The sequence below is a fragment of the Nannospalax galili genome, unplaced genomic scaffold, assembly GCF_000622305.1.
Source record: "Nannospalax galili isolate Female #2095 unplaced genomic scaffold, S.galili_v1.0 scaffold309, whole genome shotgun sequence".
In the NCBI taxonomy this organism is placed as follows: domain Eukaryota; kingdom Metazoa; phylum Chordata; class Mammalia; order Rodentia; family Spalacidae; genus Nannospalax; species Nannospalax galili.
Window position 1 is genome coordinate 42,608 of NW_008359589.1, and position 21,804 is coordinate 64,411.

A 21,804-nucleotide genomic window follows, 5' to 3' on the forward strand; every position below is an offset into this window, starting at 1 on the left:
TTAAACTAAGTACAATATTGTATAACTGTATTAATTCAACTGTAAACCTAAAAATTTACAGCCAATTTTGAATGAGATGCATCTTAACTCTGGAAATTGTTATTGAATATGTCAATGCTGTTGTAATGAAATGCATCTTCTAATTAAAAAAAAAAGAAGAAAAATAGTAATGGAGGATGTGAAGTAGGAACAGGGTGTAGAGGGGTACAGATGAGGGATGGGATCTGTACAAAATTCTTCAAGAATAAATTATTTTTAAAAAGGAAAGAAAAGATATTAAAGGCATCAGACACTGAAGGGGCGAAGTGAGGAGAATATTTCCTAATTAAAAAAAAAAGAAGAAAAATAGTAATGGAGGATGTGAAGTAGGAACAGGGTGTAGAGGGGTACAGATGAGGGATGGGATCTGTACAAAATTCTTCAAGAATAAATTATTTTTAAAAAGGAAAGAAAAGATATTAAAGGCATCAGACACTGAAGGGGCGAAGTGAGGAGAATATTTCATTGTTAGTATCTGAGGCAGTCACAGTGACTTTGCCCTTGAGGGTGTTCTTTAGACTGCAAGAGTACCTGCTGGTGTGGAGGGTATTTCTGGCCATTTCCCTCGTCTGAAAGTAGTAAAACAGAGAAGGAAGATCTGATAGACAAGGAAAGCGTACCCTTTAGGAGTTAGCTACTGCAGCACTGGGCACTACACAGCACTGAGCACTAAGAGTCCATTTCTCTCTGTTCTGCCTATGTATAGATACTGCTGCTCTCACAGGCATGGTGTGGACCCTTGTCTCCTGGCCTGCTGCCACCAAGGACTGCTTAGTAATAAAAGATGCCCAAATTCCCATTGAGTTCTCTGAGCTCTTTTTTCGGTATTTTGAAACAGTTGTTATTCTTGAGGCTTTGAGCTTGCATAACAGATTATTTAGAAAACACCAATTTGAGGAACTGAGAGAAGAAAAATGATTCTTTCACTAGAATAAATAGCATAGTCTAATGGATGTCTGTTTTCTAGGGGTTGGAGAGAACTGGCAATGGACTAAAGACACTCTCAAAATCAGGACACGCCAGAATCCTAAAGCAGTAACAAATGAAGGGATTAGGTGGATAGACAGGGCCACTCTTCAGAATAACGCAGTCAAGGTGTATGAGCTCCCGTTTGAAAGGCCGTGTACGTACCTCTCTCTACAGTAATAGGTAATGATGGATCCTGAAGTAAAAGTTTCACCTTCAAAATAGCCATGAACTGGAATCCCAGGATGTTCACAGTCTCCTAAGAGAAAGAAGTACAGGGGTGAGATTTGTGAGAGACAGTTGTGATCAATAAACAGTGTCCGCTATAGGCAACTGTGTACAGGGTCTGCCATCTTCACAGCAGGACAAATGGGATTCAGGGACATGTTCTTCATTCATTTCCTTCTCATGAAAATCATATTTGTTCATATTTGTTCATATTTGTTCATGGGATAGGCTCTTCCCCCAGCGTACTGAGGGATGCCTTCCGACTGGCAGAGCTCAAGGGGAGGAATTATAAGTCATAGAGCTGTTGATGTTTGTTAGAAAGCAAGAAAAGACAAGCTAAGGCTTAGGATGTAGCTCAGTCGTTAGAGTACTTGTCTAACATGTACGAAGTCCTGGGTTTGCCAATCACCAGCACTGAATAACCAGGAATGATGGCACATACCTAGAATCCCAGCACTCAGGAAGTGGAGGCAGGAGGACCAGAAGCTGAGACAGGATGGAAGGAGAAAGGGAGGGAAGAGGAGGGAGGGGAGGGAATGGGAGGGGAGGGGAGATGACATATACCTATAATCTCAGCACCCAGGAAGTAGAGGCAGGAGGATCAGAAGCTGAGACAGGATAGAAGGAGAAGGGGAGGGGAGGGGACAGGAATGAAAAGGAGGGAAGAAGAGGAAAGGAGAGGAAAAATTAGGCCATAAGGGGAAGGAGAAGTAAATCACCAAGACAGGAGGTGAAGGGATTGAGCTCTAATAGAGATTTTACTCCGGTTTTACACTAATGTGGTGCCACAAAGCCATTTTACCCCTCTTGGCTTACTTTTTTTTTTCAAAAAATATTCTATTTTTATTTATGGGGATGAGTTTTCATCTGCATGTATGTAAGTGCACCATGTTCATGCAATGCCTGTGGAGACTGAAGAGGGCCTTGGATTCCCTGGAACTGGAGTTACAGTTATTAGCTTCCATGTGAGTTCTGGGAACCAGACCCTGTTCCTCTGCAAGAACAGTCAGTGCTCTTAACCACTGAGCCACCACTCCAGGCCCTCTCAGGTTGCTTTCTAATCATTTAAGTTTTAGAGAAAGATTTCCATTGCCTCAGTACAAACAGACATATTACAGGTTTTAAAAAATGTCCTGACACTGGTTACCACAGCAGGGGTTTGGTTCTAAGTCCCAACCAGAGGAAGAAGCCAGGAAACAAAGGAAGCTCCTTCCTTCTATAAGTTTCCAGAGGGGGTGGGTGCCCTAAGTTAATACATAACTTTTACTATGAGGAATACATGAGTTGGAGGCACTAGAAAAGAAACAAGTCCATAACTCAAGGCCTCAGCAGCCCTGGGCATTTGCCTATATTAGCAGAGGTAGAGGAAGGGCTTTATTTTTTTTAAATGTACATAAGTGCTTTGCCTGGATGCATGTTTGTGCACTATACATGTGCCTGGTGTTCATAGAGACCAGAAAAAGGTAACAGACACTGGAACTGAAGTTATAGATGGCTGTGAGCCACCATGTGGGTGTTGGGAACTGAACTTGGGATAGCAAGTGTTCTTATCCACAAAGCCATCTTGACTCAAAGGCTCTGAAAAGACTCTTGTTTAGTGTTCTGCTGTTAAGCCTGCAGAGAGAGATAGACCTGGGACTGCAGTGAGGTATGGCTAGAACTTTCCCTGGCTGCCACCTCAGGTTTCTTAACACAGCTTTCTTAAGATGGCAGAACCATCATCCAACAATAAATAGGTTAAATATTATTTCAGCTCTTAAAGCGTATGAGGCTAAATATGGCAATCAAGGTTAAAGAATAAAGTAAGAGTGATTATGAGCAAGACATGATGCATGCCTGTAATCTCAGCACTTGGGAGGCTAAGGGAAGAAGATCTGGAGTTCCAGTCCAGCCTGGGGCATATAGTGAGACCCTGTCTCAAAAATAAAACAAACAAAACAAACCAAAAAACTTCCTGATAGCTAAGCATAAAAGTCTCAAAAATAAATGTGTTGAAAAAAACCAGAATATTAAGAGAGCATTCATTATTAAAATGCCACACATATAATGCACAGAGTAAAAAAAGTCTGCAGAGTTACATATGGAAGTGTCTATAACCTTCATTTTCCTGTGGTAGGCTAACAGGTGATAGTTTTATTTTTTTATGCTTTTCAACAAAGTTGTATAATTCAAGGGAGGAATAGAAAAAAAGCAAAGGAAAGTAAAAATCATCAAGGAGTTCCAGTTCACACAGCATCCTGGTGACATGTTAGGAGTTCAGTTTTGGAGCCAGCCATGCTTAGAATCCTAGCACTTAGGAGATCAAGACAGGAAGATCAGGAGATCAAGATCATCCTCAGCTACATTGCAAATTCAAGGCCAGCCTGAACTATATGAGACCTAGTCCTGGGGGGAGGGGGTTCAATTTTGAAACAAAAGAGCAGATATGTGGACCTAAGATCTAAACAGGAAAAAAAAAAATGTGCTTTGTCTAAGGAGCTCATCCTAGATTTGAGCAATTAAGTAACCTAAAAAAAATAAATAAAAAGGATTGGGGAGAGATGGCTCAGTAGTTAAGAGCACAGACTGCTCTTGCAGAGGACTCAGGTTCGAATCCCGGCATCCACCATCCTTAACTCCAGTTCTAGGGGAATCTGACGCCCTCTTCTGACCTCCAAGGCATTGCACGACATGGGTGCACTCACATACTTGCAGGCAATATACTCATACACATAAAATAAAAATAATAAAAAAATATATTTAAAAAAAAAAGGATCCTGTGGTTAGGATTCAGGATGGGAACCAAATTAAGAAGAGTAAGACAGGAAGGGCATTGTGACACAGGCCTTTAGTTCTAGTACTTGGAAGGCAGAGGCAGAGGCAGGTGGATCTTTGTGAGACTGAAGCCAACCTGGTATACATAGTGAGTTCTGAGGGAGTTAAGGCTATAGGAAGCCTCTTTCTTGAAAAAAAAAAAAAAAAAAAAAAAAAAAAAAAAAAAAAAGACAAAAAAGACAAAAAAGCTTAAAGCAGGCTAGATGTGGTGGCACACACCTTTAATCCCAACACTCAGAGCCAGAGGCAGACAGATCTCTGTGAGTTCAAGGCCAGCCTGGTCTACATAGTGAGTTCCAGGACACCTGGGGCTACAGGGAGACCCTGCTTCAAAAAGACAAAAAAAAAAAACACTAGCACGTATATTCTTGTAAATTAGACATATGTGGTATATAAGTTATACGGAGCACATAGTACTTAAGTTTTGAGTAATTCCAAACACCTTCACTTAATAATGTAAGTAGTTTGTGTTTTATTGGGGGGGGGGGCTGTGTGGGTTTGTGCACATGTGTATATTATGTGGCTGCATGTGTGTGAGCATGTATATGGGAGGCTAGCATGCATATGGAAAACATGTCAAGTGTTTTCCTCAGCATCTCCACCTTATTTTTTATTGAATTTTTGTGAATTTTATACAATTATATTTTGACCCTATTAAGACCCCCTCCTATCTGCATCCCTCTCATGGCCTCCCTGCTGGATTCTATGTGCTCTGTCAAAATGTCCTTCAAATGTCTCCAAATTTCCTTTGGTGTGTGTTCATCCACTGGAGCCCAGTTAACCTATCTAGCACCACACCCTTAAAGAAAACCAACTCTCCCTCTCCTAGTAGTTACCAGTTACCAATAGTTCCTCAGCTAAGGCTGATGCTTCTTACCCATTTCCCCTTTTCTGTGCTGGGATTTTTGTCAGGCTTGAGCTTGCGTGGGTCTTTTGCATGCTGTTACCAATGTCCACCTTAGTTTTTGAAACAGAGTCTCTCACTGAACCTGGAACAAAGCAACTTGGCTAGACTGGCTGGCCAATGAGCTCTAAGGAGTTGCCTGTCTCCACCCACCCAGCAGTGGGGTTGCAGATCCATGTTCTTACAGCCAGCTTTTACATGGGTGCTGGGGATGTGAACGCAAATCCTCAAGCTTTTAAGAAAGCACTTTACCAGGGAAACCATCTTACTAGACTCTACTCATTTATTATTTTAATAGCTACTGCCAAATAACATCCAAAGTACACTCAGACTCACATACATGACTATTTCCTTATATCTTAAAATTTTATTTATTTTTATTTTTGTGTATGAGTATTTACCTACATATATGGAAATGCACCACATGCATGCAATGCCTGGGGAGGTCAGAAGAGGAAGTAGAGTTACAGTTGGTTTGAGCCGCCATGTGAGTGGTGGGAACCAAACCTGCATCCTCTGCAAAAGCAGCCAGTGCTCTTAATCACTGAGCCATCTCTCCACCCCCTATTTCATTACATATTGAATAATAATGAAATAAACATTTCACATCTTGCTAATCTTATTAGTAAAAGATTCGTATCTAGTTTTAATGTTCAGTGCTCAATGCTATTTGACGAACATAATTCTGTAACTGTTTATATTTTTCTATTGGGTTGTCTTCTCATTACTGATCTCCAGGGCTCTTTGTATATTTAAAACATTAAGTGCTTAGCTATCAAGTATGTTGCAAATATTTTATTAAAATCTGTTATTGCCTTTTAATTTTTATGATGTCTTTTACTCTGTAAAAATATTACTAATTTCATTATCTCTATTATCATTTCTTGAAACAATATTGAGTTTCATTTTACTGTTTAGGAAGATTTTCTGTAAACCATAGTTAAGCATGTTTTTTTTTAGTAACAATATTTTTGTTTTTTATAATTTTATGCTTAAATCCACTATATTTTAACATGATATAAACTACTGCCCCAAATTTGTCTTTTTACAAATAAACAACTATCTCATATCATTGAATAGAAGGTTTTCCAGACTTAAACAGTCTTCTATTTTTCTGTCTCCATAAATTACTATGTTAATAGTATACTAATTGTAGTAGCAATAATTTGTTATGGTAATACTCTTTCATATATAATGCTTATGGATATTTTTGCAGTGGACAATTTATGGTCTTATTTCTTGTTTTGCATAGTTTAAAATAAAAGCTTTAAGTCACTATCTTGTAAAAAATATATTTGTTGTACATTTTACTATATGATAAGGCAAGTGTCTCCTATTTGATCCAGCCAAACATAAATTATATTCATCATTTCTGGAAAATAAACTTGCAACATTCAACATTAGATTTTTATTCTTTGAAATCATCCATGAGATTAAAAAATAAAATTTTCCATAATTTTTTTTGAGACAGGTAGCCCCAGCTGCCTGGAACTCAGGCTGGCCTTGAACTCACAGAGATTCACCTGCCTCTGCCTCCCAAGTTCTGGGATTCAAGGCATGTACCACCACACTCAGTTTTGTTTTTTTTTTGTTTTTTGTTTTTTCATATTTTTTAAATTAAAAAAGCCAGTGGGGACTGTACTATAATACTGACTTCCCATCCAGGATCAAAGTATCATAGCATATATTTCTTTTACAGATATATACATTTATATATTTTCATACTGATTTTGTTAATATAATTACTTTCACATTTTAATTTTTTTATTTTTATGTTATGTGTCTGAATGTTATGCCTGAATGCGTGTAAGTGCACCCATACCATGCAGTGCCCTAGGAGGACAGAAGAGGGCACCTTATCCCCTAGAACTGGAGTTACTGAATGTTGTTAGCTGCCACATGGGTGCTGGGATTCGAACCTGGGTATTCTGCAAGAAAGGCCAGTGCTCTTAACCACTGAGCCATTTCTCCAGCCCTACATTCACATTTTAATATTAATACACAGCTAATACTTATTAAATAAGCTAAAACATTTACTTTGTATGCTAGTATGTATTACAATTTTTAGTAGAATTTCTTGAGCATTTTATATAGTCTGTAAATAATGATAATCTTTGGTCTAGCAATAATTCTAGGACTCTGTCCTAAAGAAATAACAGAATAATGATGTATGAGTATATTCATTTCAGCTGAGCACTGTGGTGCAGCCTCTAATCCCAACACTTAGAAGGGAGAGGCAGGAGGATCTCTGGTGAGATTGAGGCCAGCCTGATATCCATAGTCAGTCAAGGCCAGCAGATAGATAGACGATAGATAGACAGACAGATAGATGGATAGATGGATAGATATGTTCATTTCAGCATGCTCACAATAACAAAATATGGCAATAAATACGATAGATATATAATAATTATGGTATGCCTATATGGAGTTACCAAAAAACGCAGACGATAAAGCCATATACTGGTAGGGGAAAAACTGCCCACATATATTGTTACATGAAAAAGTAACAAGTTAAGAACAAATATAGTAGGTTCCATTTTCATAGTTATATATAGCTGTATATACTTATAACTATATACACACAAATGTTTATTTAATGTTTAACCTATTAAGTGTTCTAAATGTATGTATAAATAAGAAAAGTCATGGAATAAACACATCCAGCTGATTACCTCTGAGAAGAATTGCTATAATATAACAAAGGATATAATTTTACAAGTTACAATCTTTTTTCTTGTTTTGTCACTAGCTTGAAATAAACACATAAAATACAAGAGTCAATGCCCCAAGATACTCTGCATTGGGCCTAGCAGAACAGGAACCCTAGAATCAGCTTTTGTTTAACTGCTGTCACTTCAGTGGAATATATATCACTTGACATCTCAACTTGTTTTCTGTGAGCTCCATTCAGCCTCTGCAAGACCCTAAACTTGCCCAGATCCACGGCATTGCACAACACAGGTGCACTCACATACATGCAGGCAATACACTCATACACATAAAATAAAAATAATAAATAAAATATTTTTAAAAAGAAAGCATGCAAAGATGTGGGGCATGTCTAAGGTGGCAATACTAATCAGTACCTTTAGGGCTCCTGGTTGTTTCTCAGATACTTACTACTTTGGCAGACAGGAAAGGGAGGTGCCCAGGTATGGTCCTCCAGGCACTGGCTCCAATTACTGCCCTTGAGGATGTAATGGTCATTGCACTTAAACATAATTTTATCGCTTACATTCACAGGCCCTGAAGAATTGAACTTGCCATTTGCCAATACAGGGTCCGGACAGTGGCCCACTGAAGAAGAAAACAGACAGTGATGTGAAAGGCCAGGGAGAAGCAAAAGCCACACTTCCTTGGGCTTCAGAAAGAAAACAGTATATTAGAACTTAAAGGTGCACATGTGTCTAATAGGATAGATATGTAGTACCAAACATACAAATGAAGGATGGGGAAAAACCAAGATATCATAAGGTATTGGTCTGTTGTATAGAAACTACTTCCAAAGCTCCTTAAGACCTAGGAAGTTCTAAAGGAGGCTCCTTAAGACTCAAAAAGTAAACAGCTTAGAAGCCGCAGGAAGTCCCTGAAAGTGACCAGATGCACAAGGCTCCTCCCTCCCCAAATTAGATAAGCAGTAAGGTCTGCTAAGGAGACATTCAGATGTGCCAGGTAAGCTTCTGGAAATCCAACCTATTGAGCTACATGCAAGTAGTGCACAGAGCTCCAGGGTTCTAAGTTTCATAATAGATCACCCATGCTAGGGCAGACTTCAGGGTGAGGCTGCCTTTGAAATGTTCCCCCTTTGAAATGTAAGTAACCTCTCAACCCATTCTCCTGTAAATAACCATAATGAACTCATTGGTTCACCAAGTTCAACTTGGTGCTATTCTCACATTGGTCTGCTATCAGTTCCCTATCTGGGACATCTCCCAGGAATAGTGTCACATAACATGGCCAATGCACAAGAATGACATGAGTGTCAATTGAATCTACTAAACATAATCAAGCACATAACTGGCTATTATCAGATGTATGTTCATTATACTGTTATGTTAAACATTGCTCAAAGTTCTAAACTCTATATTTCAAGCAGATCTTTGCTTCCTTTTCATTTAGACAAATAAATACTTACCTATTTCTTTTTTATTTGTTATATTTTGTTTTGTTATTTCTTCTTGTGGAAAAACAAGAGACAATGCAGACAATTTTTTCATATGAAAGAAACTAAAATGTTGGTTAGGTATGCAGAAAATTAACACAGCTATTTTTAAAAATAGTAATAAAAAGATCTAGAATAATTATTCTCCATCATTACAGAGGATAACCACAAGTTGTCACACTGAAAAAACCACTTGAATCTCACTTATCACATTTGTAAATTCAGAACACAAATTTTTCACAGTTCAAAAGTAACATGATGTCCAGACATTGGTAGAGTGCCTGAAGTCCCAGCACAGGGCAAGGGCTACAGCAGGGGGCTGCAAGTTCCAGGTATCTCTACATAGCAAATTCTAGACCAACATGGACTATCTTAGTAAGATCTGTCTCAGAGGCACATAGGAGGGAGGGGTGGAGAGGAGGGTGGCTTCCTAGAAACTGGGTTTTTTTTTTTAATCAAGTCTTAACATAGCCTATAGAAAGCAGGATATAAAATAATAGAGCAGATGACAATATGGGTAAAGTAGCCCAACTTACAGCGGCACTCAGTAAAGGAGGTATCCCACTCCTTAGAGGCATTGCAAACCAAAGCTTTCTGTCCTATCAAGTGGTAGCCTTTGATACAAATATAGGTTCCCAGAATCTGCCCTTCTACTTCCTTTGCAACAAACACACTATTGTCAACCGGAGGAGGTTCTGGACAGCTCTCTGCTGGAAGGAAAAAAAGAACAGAATCATCTGGCTGCAAGGAAACCCCCACTGGATTCCTACCTCCACGTTTTGCTGTCTGACCGATCCTGATTCCTTGTGATCTTCCATGTGTATGTGTATTCCTGTCCCTCTTCTCCAAGAATTTCTAAAGTTATTTTTACAAAAAGATAATAGACACTGTAGTCAAATTCATCCAACAAGTTATCTGTTCCTGAACAAACAATCCCTTCACAAGTAGCAGTCAGAGTTTTTTAACAGTTAACGTCTCAGGATTTGAAATTGTCACACTTTTTTTTTGGAAGGGAAAAGTCAGTAATAACCACCCACTTCATGGAAAAGGATCATCGTTAATACATACTAAGCCCTCAATGAGTATATGGCATATACAGTAATTTGAAATTTTTCTTTTATTTTAAATATTTTCTTTATTAATTTTATTCTCTGTGTATGAGTATATTGCCTGTATATGTGTAAGTGTGCCCATGTCGTGCAATACCCACAAAGAAGAAGGTATCGGATCCATAGAAGAGGGCATTGGATCCTCTGGAACTTGAGTTACAGTTGTTAGCCTCTGTGTGAGTGGTAGGAATTATACCTGGGTCCTCTGCAAGAATAACTAGCGCTCTTAACCACCAAACCATCTCTCCAGCCCCTGAACTTTTTCAATGTCAAATATCATAGATGTAAACTTTATTAAATCCTGGCACAGAATCCTCATAACCTGCAAATTGCTATCAAATGTCTTGTAAGGAAATCATACTTACCATCTGAGGCAGAAGTTAGCCACATAAAACAGCACAAAATCCAACAAAGCATGTGATGAGCAATTACTTGATCCAGGCTGGAATTTAACCCAGCCCAGACACCGGATTTCATTAAAACGCCTTCTTCTAACCACTTAAGATCAAACCAACAGCTTCCTTCTAGAGAAGGAGTTATACTTTTTCCCCTGGAACAAGTGTAAAAAGAAAAGTATATCCTGGAACAGGGAATACAGCTAGCAAAAAGAAGGCATCTCTAAGGACCTTGCAACCACAAAAGGGTGGTTAAAGCGCTACCAGTTTGAAATTTTTGTTTAAGAAATTTTCCAGTTTCTGGGAATTCAAACCAGCTGACCAGTCCCTTTGAACTGTAGGTTTTTCCTTCCCCAGTAGACATGGGCCAAACAGTCCTGCTATGACCTTGACTTCTGTCAATATTTGCCAGTGTTTACAGTCCATTGGCTGCAGTTCTGGGGACAGAAGATAGAGTGCTAATCAACCAATAGTGCTTTCCCAGTTAAGACCAACTCAAGTGTCATCTCCTCTCCCCTTTTCCAAATACTCTGCCATGCCAGAGATGGCATTGACTGGATGGTGACATGCAGACTGAATGAATGCTCCGAAGACTGAAGAAAGCAGCAGTAGCATTTATCAGACACAGTAAAGCCACAGTTGACAAAACTGTACAGGAAAAAATGTCTGTCTAGAGGCATTGTAAAAGGGCTGTGTTTATGGGGAGACAGGAATTTTTACACAACCAGTCATTGTTTCAATGTGACACTGTCCAGGTATAATTGCAATGTAAGCTGATTGCGGTTAGAGGCAATGATGGTTTTGCCTTGAGTCAGAAATGGCTTTAACACAATCCCTGTCCTGAACTGGGATCCACACTTTGTAGCTAGAGTTCATTATGATTAACTCTTTCTGATGAGCTAACAGTCTTACTTGGAGGTAGCAGTGGCCTCGCTCTGAGCCCAGACTCTGAGTCAACAGTAGCCTTGCTTTGAGGTGAGAACAGCTCAGTTCAACCATCCATCCCAGATCAGCTTCCACACATTAGCTATCCCAGGCCTGCACTCAGGACTAGACTGGATACTAGGAAAACTAAGGTTACTTTTTGGGGTCCTTAGTCTCATTAATAAAAGAAGGAAGCTCAGGGACAATTGTATTAGTTTGAGAGAAAAACAACAGGGCAGGCAAGCTGTAAATCCTGGTTGCTGCCAGGAAGAGGAAGATGGAGAAAAGCACGCAAGCAAGCCATTCCTTTAGCAAGGGAGGCTGGAAAGCAGCTGCAGGGTGGAAGGTGCGGGAATTTCCAGGAAGAGTGAAAAAAACCCACTGTCAGAGAAAACCATGCTAACACTTTTAGCCAATATACAAAAGAAAAAGAAATTGAAGGAAGGAAAAGTTACACTCTTTGAACTTAGGACTCAGAAAAGCAGATAGGCTCTGCAGTGCTACCCTGTAGAAACACTGCCATGTCTGCCAAAGGGTGGGGGTGCGCTTTTGGTCAACACATTTTCTCATTAAGGAGATTAGTCCTCCCCTCTCTGCTGGTCTTCAGGTGAACCAACTTCCTGTTTGGTGGACTGCTGGACAGATGATTGACAGGCCCAGCTGGATAAACTTTAATGAGAAGGCAACAATAATATGCAATGTTTTCTGGTAGCTTAGAATGTCAGCTCTCTACCCAGAGTAAGAGGCAGAATTTAGATTCTATTCTTTAGACTAAAAGGAAGTATCTTCACCTTAATGGGCCTCAATAAAGCCCAACCCCCTACCTTCTCAGAGGATACTAATTTAAATCCTAAAGAGGGACTTTCCTTTCTAGTGCTATCAAAGAAACAGGAAGTGGTCACCAAGGCTACTAATCCTTGTAATATAAGGAAATGAGCTAACCTGGCCTGTCTCTGTCCTCTAGATCTATGTCTTCTCAGCAAGGGGATGGTCTCAACCAATTCCAAACCTAAGCACTCCTGCAGGTCCCCCTCATATGCCACATCTATACCACTAGACTTCTCACTGTTTCTATTCCTGGGGTAGGATTTGGCTAGAGTGGAGCATTAACCAAATGAATGAAGAAAGTTAAAAGGCTTCAATAAAGTAATAACTATAAAGCATCTAAGAACACAATAAGCTCTTAAATATTGCCTTTTCCACTTATTATTGTTAGGTAAAAAGTTGCCAGAGAACAAACGAATGGAGGATGAGGCACCAAGACACAGATAAAACTCTCAAATGGATAGAGCTTTATTTTGCACGGGACACGTTCCCTTTGGGGAAGGGAAAATAGCCCACAGACTGTGAGCTGGGGCTTCTATACGGGGTCTTCAAGGTGCAGAAGGTGGGAAGTTTTAGGAAAAAATCAGGAGGGGGAAAGCAGGAAAAGTGAGGCTTGTAAACCCAGCTCAGTTCCATCTGCCAGCCAGAATCTGGTTCAGGAAGTGTTTAATTTTTTGTCATCCTATGGGAAAAGCTGCTGTACTAAAGCGGCTCCTAAACTCTTTGGTTAACAGGCAGGATCTGCTTATCTTGTCTTCAGAGATCAGAGGAAAGGCAGGCTGCCTCTTAAAAGAGTCTGCTTCCCTTGACTTCAAAGGCCAAGGTGCTTATCAGCTCAGTTCCCTTTATTCAGGGACTTAAGAAATCTGAAGTCCTTGGGACCCTGTTGGAGAAGGGGGGAGGCTGCTGTGATTTGAAACCCTAATATTCCAGCCTTTTGTGTTATAGGATAGGGGGCACCATTGTCATTTTGCTACTTCCTGCTAGACAAGGTCGATGTGGGGGGTAGGCTGGTTTAGGGGTCCACTAGACAGCAGGGGTTCTCTCTCTGAGCATCTGAACAGGGTCCTCAATGGTTGACAGGCATTCGTATACATGTGAAGGGAAGGAAAGTAACAACTGATTAAAATTAGTATGTGTTAGTTTTCGGATTTGGTCCTGAAAATGTCTGACAAGGCAAGGAGCACTGACTGGCACCAAAGTGATAGAAAGCAGGGGGCCCAATAAGGGCGGAAGCCAAGGAGTTAATCCTGTAAAAATATCCCATTGAGCTGACCGTTGGTACTGGGAATTTTTAAATGAAAGATTTTTCGCTACCTGTTTAAGTTGTTCTATATCATACTTGACCTTACCAGACAGGTTGACAGAATAACAGCATTCTTCACCCCCAAAAAATACAGGTTCCCCCTTTTTCTGCAGTTAATAGATCCAGGGCTCACCTGTTCTGGAGAGCAACTTCAGCTAGGGAGGATAATTGTTGCTGCAGGAACTGGATTGACTGGGCCATAGTTTCCACTGTTGAGGTGAGCTCCTGTCTGAGGTCCTCTATTTCCTGGGAAAGGTGCTGGGTTGAGATCAGCGTGTGTCCCAAGCTTCCGGCCACGAGTCCATTGGCTGCCACTGATGCCACAAGGCTAACTCCTACCAGGACTGTCAAGGTGCCTGACTTCTTGTTCTGGTTCCTTCTTTCCCCGTGGATAAGACATCATACACCTCTCCTGGTATGTATAGGGTTAGTTTGGGTATGAGAATGACTGAAGCGCAGGTGTCCTCAATCTGTGGAGAGATGCAGGAGTATATTTTGGAAGAACAGAGAAAAAGCAATCCTGAGGTTAGAGCAGTATTGCCCTTAATTATGACATTTCGGCTTGATGAGTGTGGGCAGAGGTTTGTGGAGACCAACACTCTGTTTTGTCAAGAAAAAGGGGAGGAGCATGGAGGTGCCCACATATTAGGAGTTCCTGAGAACACTGAATAGTGGCCTGGGGAGTAACATTGTAAACTGAGAGAGGGATAAGAATTGAGCCCTATGGGGGGGGGCACAGAGGAAGCAAGTGGACACATTAGCACTAGAAAAGTTCCTCAGGAGATTAACTGGTAAAGTGAGAATGCAATCCCAAGAGAAGCTGCAGGAGGCATTGAAGCTTTAAGCCGCAGTGTCTGATCCAGGACTTTCATAGCCCTCTGGGGCCTTGAATCCTGAATTGTCTTTATCTTTACTCACCAGCGCTCTATGGCAGCTGCTGTGTACTGGATCCCTGCTGCAGCAATGCACTCCCCTGTCCATGAGTGTGGGTTAAGTATTTTAAAGACCACTTCCCCACAGACTCCGTTTTATACCGATTGTGTCTGTGTAAGAGTGAATCCCTGCTGCACTTACGATCTGTCGGGTCAGTTACCCGAGTGAGTTGGTTTGTGCTCATTCTATATCTACCCCATCCCTCTTTGCCCACCCCACTCAGCCAATGATAGTTGCAATTCCATGAGGGGCAGCCTTCCCAATTGCCAGGGTCCCTGCATTCCCTTTTGGTTTGATCATCTATGAAGCAGAGGAATCTGCCATAGCAGGCATCTACCATGTCAAATTGAAGAGAAATAGTGTTACATGAAGAAAGTGGGCATGTAGCGGAGCTAAGGAGCTCGAGTTCTCAGTTTCTATTATTAATCTTCCACATTTCAAATCTATAAGAACATGGTGGGTAGGTGCAGGGGGGAATGCCTGAGGTAGGGTTCAGAGGGAAGAATAGAAGTAGGGTCAGTAGAAAATTCATTCCTGAATTGGTGTTAAGGGAGGGATCCTCAAGATTTTCAATTTAAGAGGCCCGATACTGGTGGCCTGGTACTTTCTGTGTTCCTTGGCCAGTTTAAATTTGGAGAGGTGAATCCAACCAGGTTGTCCTGAGAGCTTGGCTGCAGTCGGGGTAGACAAGATCACCAGGTGAGGACCAGTCCACCATGGCTGGAGGGTTTCCTTCACTCCTTTCTGTTGCATGTGAACCTGTAGGTAGCCATGATCTTCAGGTTGAAGTGGGTGGTCAATCTGGCCTTTAGAAGCCTGAGGAATAATCCAGTCAGCATGGGCCTTGAGATGTTTTCTTAGAAGGGTGAAGGCAGATTAAATAGTCATGTTGAGGGGAGGAATGCTGGAGTAGGAGGTCGTTGAGAAGGAACGGTCTCCCATACATAAGTTCAAAAGGACTGAGGAAGGAAGGAAGGAGCCCTTAGGATGGGTCTCAGTTTAGCAAAGGCAAGGGGCAGAAGAGTCACCCAGGGTTGGTGTAACTCTAGGGAAAGTTTAGTAAGGTGGTCCTTAAGAAGGGAGTTAGCTCATTCCACCTCCCCTGAGGATTGAGGGTGGTAGTGGATGTGTAACCTCCAGGTTATTCCCAGGGACTGAGAGACTGCCTGAGTTACTTTGGAGATAAAAACCAGACCATTATCTGATTAGAGAGTGAGGGGAAGACAGAAACGAGGAAGAATATTTTGAATTAAGTAGTTATCCATGATATCTGCTGTTTCACCTGTTGTGGGAAATGCTTCTACCCAGAAAATGTATCTGCCCAAACCAGGAGATACTTAATCTTTTTGTGAGTAGGCATGTGAGTGAAGTCTATCTGCCAGTCGACTCCGGGGAGGATCCCCTGGTGCTGGTGAGGTTTGAAAGATGGAGGAGGGAGGCTTCCGCCCTGCTGGGAGACAACAGCACAGGTAGAGCATTGTCTGGTGACTTTTGTGAGAAGCATAAAAAGTTTGGGGCAATAGATGAGGGGCTCCAGGAATTTGTAGAGTGAGCAAGCACCTATGTGAAAAACATTATGTAAACAGGTTAAGATAGAAGAAGCTTGTCCCTCAGGCAGGCAATACTTGTCTGATAGAAGCAACCATCCCTCTGGCCCCTGGGTGGCCCCTTTGTCCAGAAGGCTCCTGCATTGTTGTGCAGGATAGGAGGGGGACATTCCTGTTGGTGCCAAGATGTGTAAGCCATCAAAGGCGGGGAGGGTCATACTGGCTTCCTTAGCTGTCTTGTCTGCTAGGTCCATTGCCTTTAGCTATGGGATCAGTGAGAGGCCAATGCCCCTTACAGTGGATCACGGCCACTTTAGTCAGGAGGTAGGAAACGTCTAGGAGTTTAAGAATCAAAGGGCCATTGGTTATGGGGGGTTCCCTTGGTTGTTAGGAGACCCCTTTCCTTCCGTACTGAGGCATGGTGATGGAGTATGTGGAAGGCATACTTACAGTCTGTAAAAATATTAATCATCTGTCCCTCGGCTAAAATCAGAGCCCTGGTGAGTGCCACAAGTTCAGCTTTCTGTGATGTGGTTCCAAGTGGCAGGGGTCCTGACTTGATGATGTCAGTGAGAGACACTATGGCATACCCTACCCTGTGAGACCCAGTTGGGATGAGAGTTGAACTCCTGTCCACAAACCAAGTCAGGGCTGGGTTTGGCAGAGGATCTGGGGAAATTAAGGGATCCTGGTAGGAGAGTTCCTGAAGAGTTTCCAGGCACAAGTGAGTGAGCGGTTCACTGGAAGGGAGGAGGGAAGCTGGGTTGAGAGGAGGGCAGGAATCAAGGGAGAGAGAGGGGTTTTCAAGAAATGTAACATGAAAGAGTTGTAGTTTAGAGGGAGCTAGATTGGCAACGAATGTGTGGGTTAGTAAATCCTTAATCCAGTGGGAGGAAAGGATGGAGATTGGCTGACCAAAAGTCCCTCCTGAGCCAGGAGTGCTGCACTGGCCAGAGCCCGGAGACAAGGTTGCCACCCCCGGATGGTGGTATCCAGCTGTTTAGAGAGATAAGCTACTGGGGCAAAAGTGGGACCCCTCATCTGTCCCAAAACCCCTAATGCCTGGCCCTTAGTTTCAGTCATGTAGAGAAGAAATGGGCATTCCAGGTTGGGGAGAACCAGAGCCAGTGCCTTTAAGAGGGCTTCCAGGATAGTGTGGAATGTGGCTGTAACAGGCCCTAAGGGGTCAGGGGGCTCAGAGGAGCTTCCTTTAGATGCTTCATAGAGCTGCTTTGCCAAGAGGGCAAAATTAGGAATCCAGGTACACAGGTGCCCTGCAATGCCTAGGAAGGATAGAATTTTCTCCTTGGTTGTGGGAGGCTTTAAAGACCTCAGGTAATTTGTTCTATCTATAGTTAAATGGTGGGATGTAGGTGAGAAGGAACCCCAAGTACTTGAGGGAGAGAAAGCTGTGCCTTAGCTGAAGACATCCTATATCCCTTGCCCCCCAGAAAATTAAGGAGTTTGATTGTGTGAGCCTTGGAGACTGAGAGAGATGGGGAGCAAAGAAGTAGGTCATCTACATATTGCAGAATGGTAGAGGGGTTAAGGTCTAGGGAAGTTAAATCCTGGGCTAGAGCTTGTCCAAAGAGATGAGGACTATCTCAAAACCCCTGGGGCAGGACAGTCCAGGTTAGTTGGGAAGCCATCCCAGTGTCAGCATCCTCCCAGGTGAATGCAAAGAGGTTGTGAGAGTCAGGTGGGAAGACATCCCAGTGTCAGGGTCCTCCCAGGTGAATGCAAAGAGGTTATGAGAGTCGGGGTGTAAGGGTATTGAGAAAAAAGCATCTTTAAGGTCTAATACAGAAAAGTGGGTGGTGGAAGAGGGGATGTGAGAAAGAAGAGTATAGGGGTTGGGAACGACTGGGTGAATGGGAATAACTGCTGAATTAATAAGCCAGAGATCCTGGACCAGACAGTAAGAGCCATCAGGCTTGAGGACCGGAAGAATGGGAGTGTTATATGGTGAGTGAGTGGGTTTAAGGAAGTTAGCTCTCATAAGCCTTTGAATTATGGGCTTAAGTCCATAGCAGTGTTTGAATGCAATTGGGTATTGGGGTCTGCTGGGAAATAGGGAGGGGTCCTTCAAGGAAATACGGATAGGAGTGTGATGAGAGGCTAGTCCCAGGACTGAGGTGTCCCAGACCTTAGGATTTACTTTGGAAGGGGGAGGGGCCATGATCTGGCTTGGGGAGGGGGAGGTACGGAGGAGAGGAAAAAGAGTGTGGAGAAGGGAAGAGAAATAGACAGGGAGAGCTTTTGCATGAGATCTCTGCCAAGTAAGGGAGTTGGGTAGGTGGGCATAACCAGGAAGGAATGAGTTAAAGGCACATTCCAGAATACACAGGCTAAGGGTCCTGTTGATTTGGGGCTGTGAGGCTTCCCATCAACCCCCACCACAGAGATCTGTGAGGGAAAAACTTTACCAGAGTAGGGAGAACCAATCATGACGCGCCAGTGTCGAGAATAAAATGAATAATCTTATCCACCACATGGCTGAAACCCTGGGCTCCTCCATTGTAATAATCATAGAATCTGTGAGAGCCAAGAAGCCAGGGTGTCATCAGTCTTCAGCCACCAGGCCCAGAAGGTCGTTCACTGAACCCTGTAAAGGAGGCTGGGTCTAGGAGATGAGTGGCCTTCCGTGGCATCGCAAAGAAGGACAATCAACTCCCAGTGACCTTGTTGCCCACAAGAAGGACAGGGCCCAGGTGGTGGTTGTGGGTTAGGGCATTGCCTTACCCAATGTTCAGTCACTCCACACTTGAAGTAGGGTCCTGGCGGATGTCATTGGGCCCCATTGGTGTTCAAAGTGTTCTTGGGAGGAGCCCTAAGGACTGCAGCCATAAACTGGTACTTTTGCTTGGACAGGGTAAGCTTGTCTGCCTTCTCCTGTTCCTCTTGGCTATAAAAGACTTTAAATGCCATGTCCAATAGATCTTCCGTGGGGGTTTCAGGGCCTTTGTCTAAGCGTCTAAGTTTCCTTCTAATATCTGGAGCTGACTGTAAGATAAAGTGGTGGTGAAGCATAAGCTGTCCCTCTGTAGACTCTGGGTCATACTTGGTATACTGGACCAGGGCATCAGTGAGTCTGTCCATAAACTGAGCTGGGGTTTCAGCAGAGCCCTGAGTAATCAATCTAAGCTTCTCAAAGTTAACTACCTTAGGGGGTGAAGCTCTCTGAAAACCTGTCAGGAGGCAAGTGATCATGTGGTCCCTGACTGCTCTACCTGGGGAAGGTCCTGCCTGATCTCCTGGTGGGGGTTGGTAATTCCACCCAGGGTCCTGAAGGGGAACTGCCTCGATACCAACAGGGTGAGATTGGTTAGCAGAATGACGCTCATTAGCATACTCCTGTGCTGATGTCCAGACCCTATATCTCTCATCGGGGGTGAGGGTGGACTGGAGAATCATAAAGAGATCATGCCAGGTTAGATCATAGCTGTAATATATTTAAATTCTTGTATGAAGTGTGTAGGATTAGTAGAAAAAGAGCCTATTCTGTGCTCAAGCTGAGATACATCTCCAAAAGAGAAAGGCACATGGACTTTGATGACTTTGTCCATGCCTGCCACCTCCCGGAGGGGAAAGATGCCATGGGAAGGGAGCTGAGACTGAGTGTGGGGATGGGTATGGCTTGACACAGGAGAGGGATTAGGAGGGGGTAGAAGAGGAGAAGGGGAGTCCTGGAAGGCGGCCAAAGTGGGAGAGGTGGGAAGGGTGTCCTGTCCATGAGAGGATGTAGGGGCAGGAGTATCTGAGGCAGGGTCTGGAATTGAAGTAGAAGCAGATGCAGGAGGGATAAATGGGGTATTTGAGGTGAAGTCAGACTAGGGGAGACTAGGGAATATTTGGTAAGGAGCTGCTTAAGATTTTGGATTTCTTTGAATAAAGGGGAGTCAGGAGAGTGAGTGCCAGACTCAGAACACCGGGGAGGGGAGGGGGAAGATCGGGGAGTGGGAGTTTGAGATGGAGAAGGGAGGGAAGTCGGTCTGGCCCCTGGACTGGAAGGCAAGGGAGGGTATAATGATGGGAGAGCAGGGGGAGGACTTGGCTGTGCCTCAGGCTGGGGAGCAGGAGGAGGTTGAGGCTGGGTTCTAATAGGGGGCAAGTCATCAGCTATGGAAGGCTCAAAAGCAGGGGTGGAGGGGTAGGGAGGAGGGAGAGGGGCAGAGGCCCCTGGAGGATCGGGATCTAGTAAGACTGTCTTAGCCAGAAGAACCTGATGGGAAGAACATGCAACACAGAGGGAGGGATTAGCACAGAGATCAAAAAAGGTGTGGATGTAGGGTAGTTCAGACTGCTTGCCATTATGATGGTGGAAGTTTTCTAAATCTTTTAAAATATTGAGGTTTAAGGTTCTGGTGTCTGGCCAAACAGAGTTATTATCTAGATTGTACTGAGGCCAGGAAGTGGTGCACAAGAATTTCAGGTGTTTCATCCTGATTGTGCCTGACAATCCTAGTTGTTTTAAGGATTTAAGAAGACAAGCAAGAGGTGTGAGACCCTGAGACTTTGAGTGTTTGGTTCCCATAGAAACAGATTACATGCAGAGCAAAGAGGAGATAGAGAAAAGACCTCAGCAAGTAGGTAGGAGAACAAAGAGAATCTCTTGCCCAGAGGGAGCAGAGGCAGGGTCAGGAGTCGGGGCAGGAAGGAGTAGCGTAAAAGGGGGGGGGGGAGCAGGAAGAGAAAGGTTTGGTTTAGGTCATGTAAAAACGAGAATGAGAAGAACCAGGCAACAAAAGAAAGCATCCTTTATTTGTTGCATGGGTTAGAGTTGATATTTCAAGTTTTAATTCCTGAAGCCCCAGGGCAGTGTCCTGCAGTCACTGGGGAGGGGAAATACGAGAACATGTTGTGCGTGTTCCTGTCAGTGAAAACAGCGTCCTGTATCCAAAGGCAGGAAAGAACTTCCCCACATACCGGTATGGTTTTGGGTGAGTGAAAAAGAGCAGGGGAAACTCTGCAATGCGGTGCATGACCAGCCAGTAGATGGAGCCAAAGTACAAGGAAAGGAGGTAGTGAGCCAGCAGGCCAAGATGGAACAGGAATGGAGAAGGCTGAGATGGAATTTAGAGTAGCCAGTAAATGGAGGGGGGAGGGGAGAGAGAGAGAGAGAGAGAGAGAGAGAGAGAGAGAGAGAAGGAAGGCGAGAGGGGAAGGCAAAAGATGGCAAGAGCGAGGAAGGGAAGGGAGCTAAGGTAGGGAAAAGGATTTGAGTGAGATGGGGAGGCAGGTCCAACTCCCAGGTGGGCGTGGGCAGGCAGAGTGACTGCGTCAGACAATTCGCCGGTCGGGGGAAACAGTGCTGTCCAGTGGCCTTGAGTGAGGTCTGGGAGTGACCAAATTCTATTGGAAAGGAGGTGAAAAGAAAATGGAGGTGAGCCAGAGAGAAGTGAAAGGAAAAGAGAGAGAGAAAGAGAGGGAGCGGAGAGAGAGAGGGTGGGAGTGTAACTTAAAGCCAAATCAGTGGTGTTTGCAGTGGCCAATAACAAGCAAGTCCAAATGTTTTACGTGCATGGTCCTTTGAAGTAAGCTGGGTTTCGGCACCATTTGATAGGTAAAAAGTTGCCGGACAACAAATGAATGGAGGATGAGGCACCAAGACACAGATAAAATTCTCAATGGGATAGAGCTTTATTTCAC

The 21,804-nt window shown here is 43.2% G+C and overlaps 1 protein-coding gene across 3 annotated transcripts in view; it reads right to left on the reverse strand.

Annotated features, from left to right (window-relative positions):
* Positions 1 to 10,963, reverse strand: part of C4bpb (complement component 4 binding protein beta) — a 24,701-nt gene extending 13,738 nt beyond the window's left edge. The window contains exons 1-5 of one of the 3 annotated variants that reach the window (XM_029558785.1): positions 10,591 to 10,963; positions 9,908 to 9,971; positions 9,653 to 9,823; positions 8,075 to 8,251; positions 1,171 to 1,264 (exon numbers count right to left, since the gene is read on the reverse strand). In XM_029558785.1, coding sequence (XP_029414645.1) covers positions 1,171 to 1,264; positions 8,075 to 8,251; positions 9,653 to 9,823; positions 9,908 to 9,971; positions 10,591 to 10,593 — 509 coding nt within the window. In that variant the 5' untranslated portion in view covers positions 10,594 to 10,963. Of the gene's footprint in view, positions 1 to 1,170; positions 1,265 to 8,074; positions 8,252 to 9,652; positions 9,827 to 9,907; positions 9,972 to 10,590 lie in introns of all 3 variants that reach the window. The other 2 variants (XM_029558784.1, XM_029558783.1) reach the window with 2 other exon arrangements.
* Between the last annotated feature and the right edge of the window lie 10,841 nt (positions 10,964 to 21,804).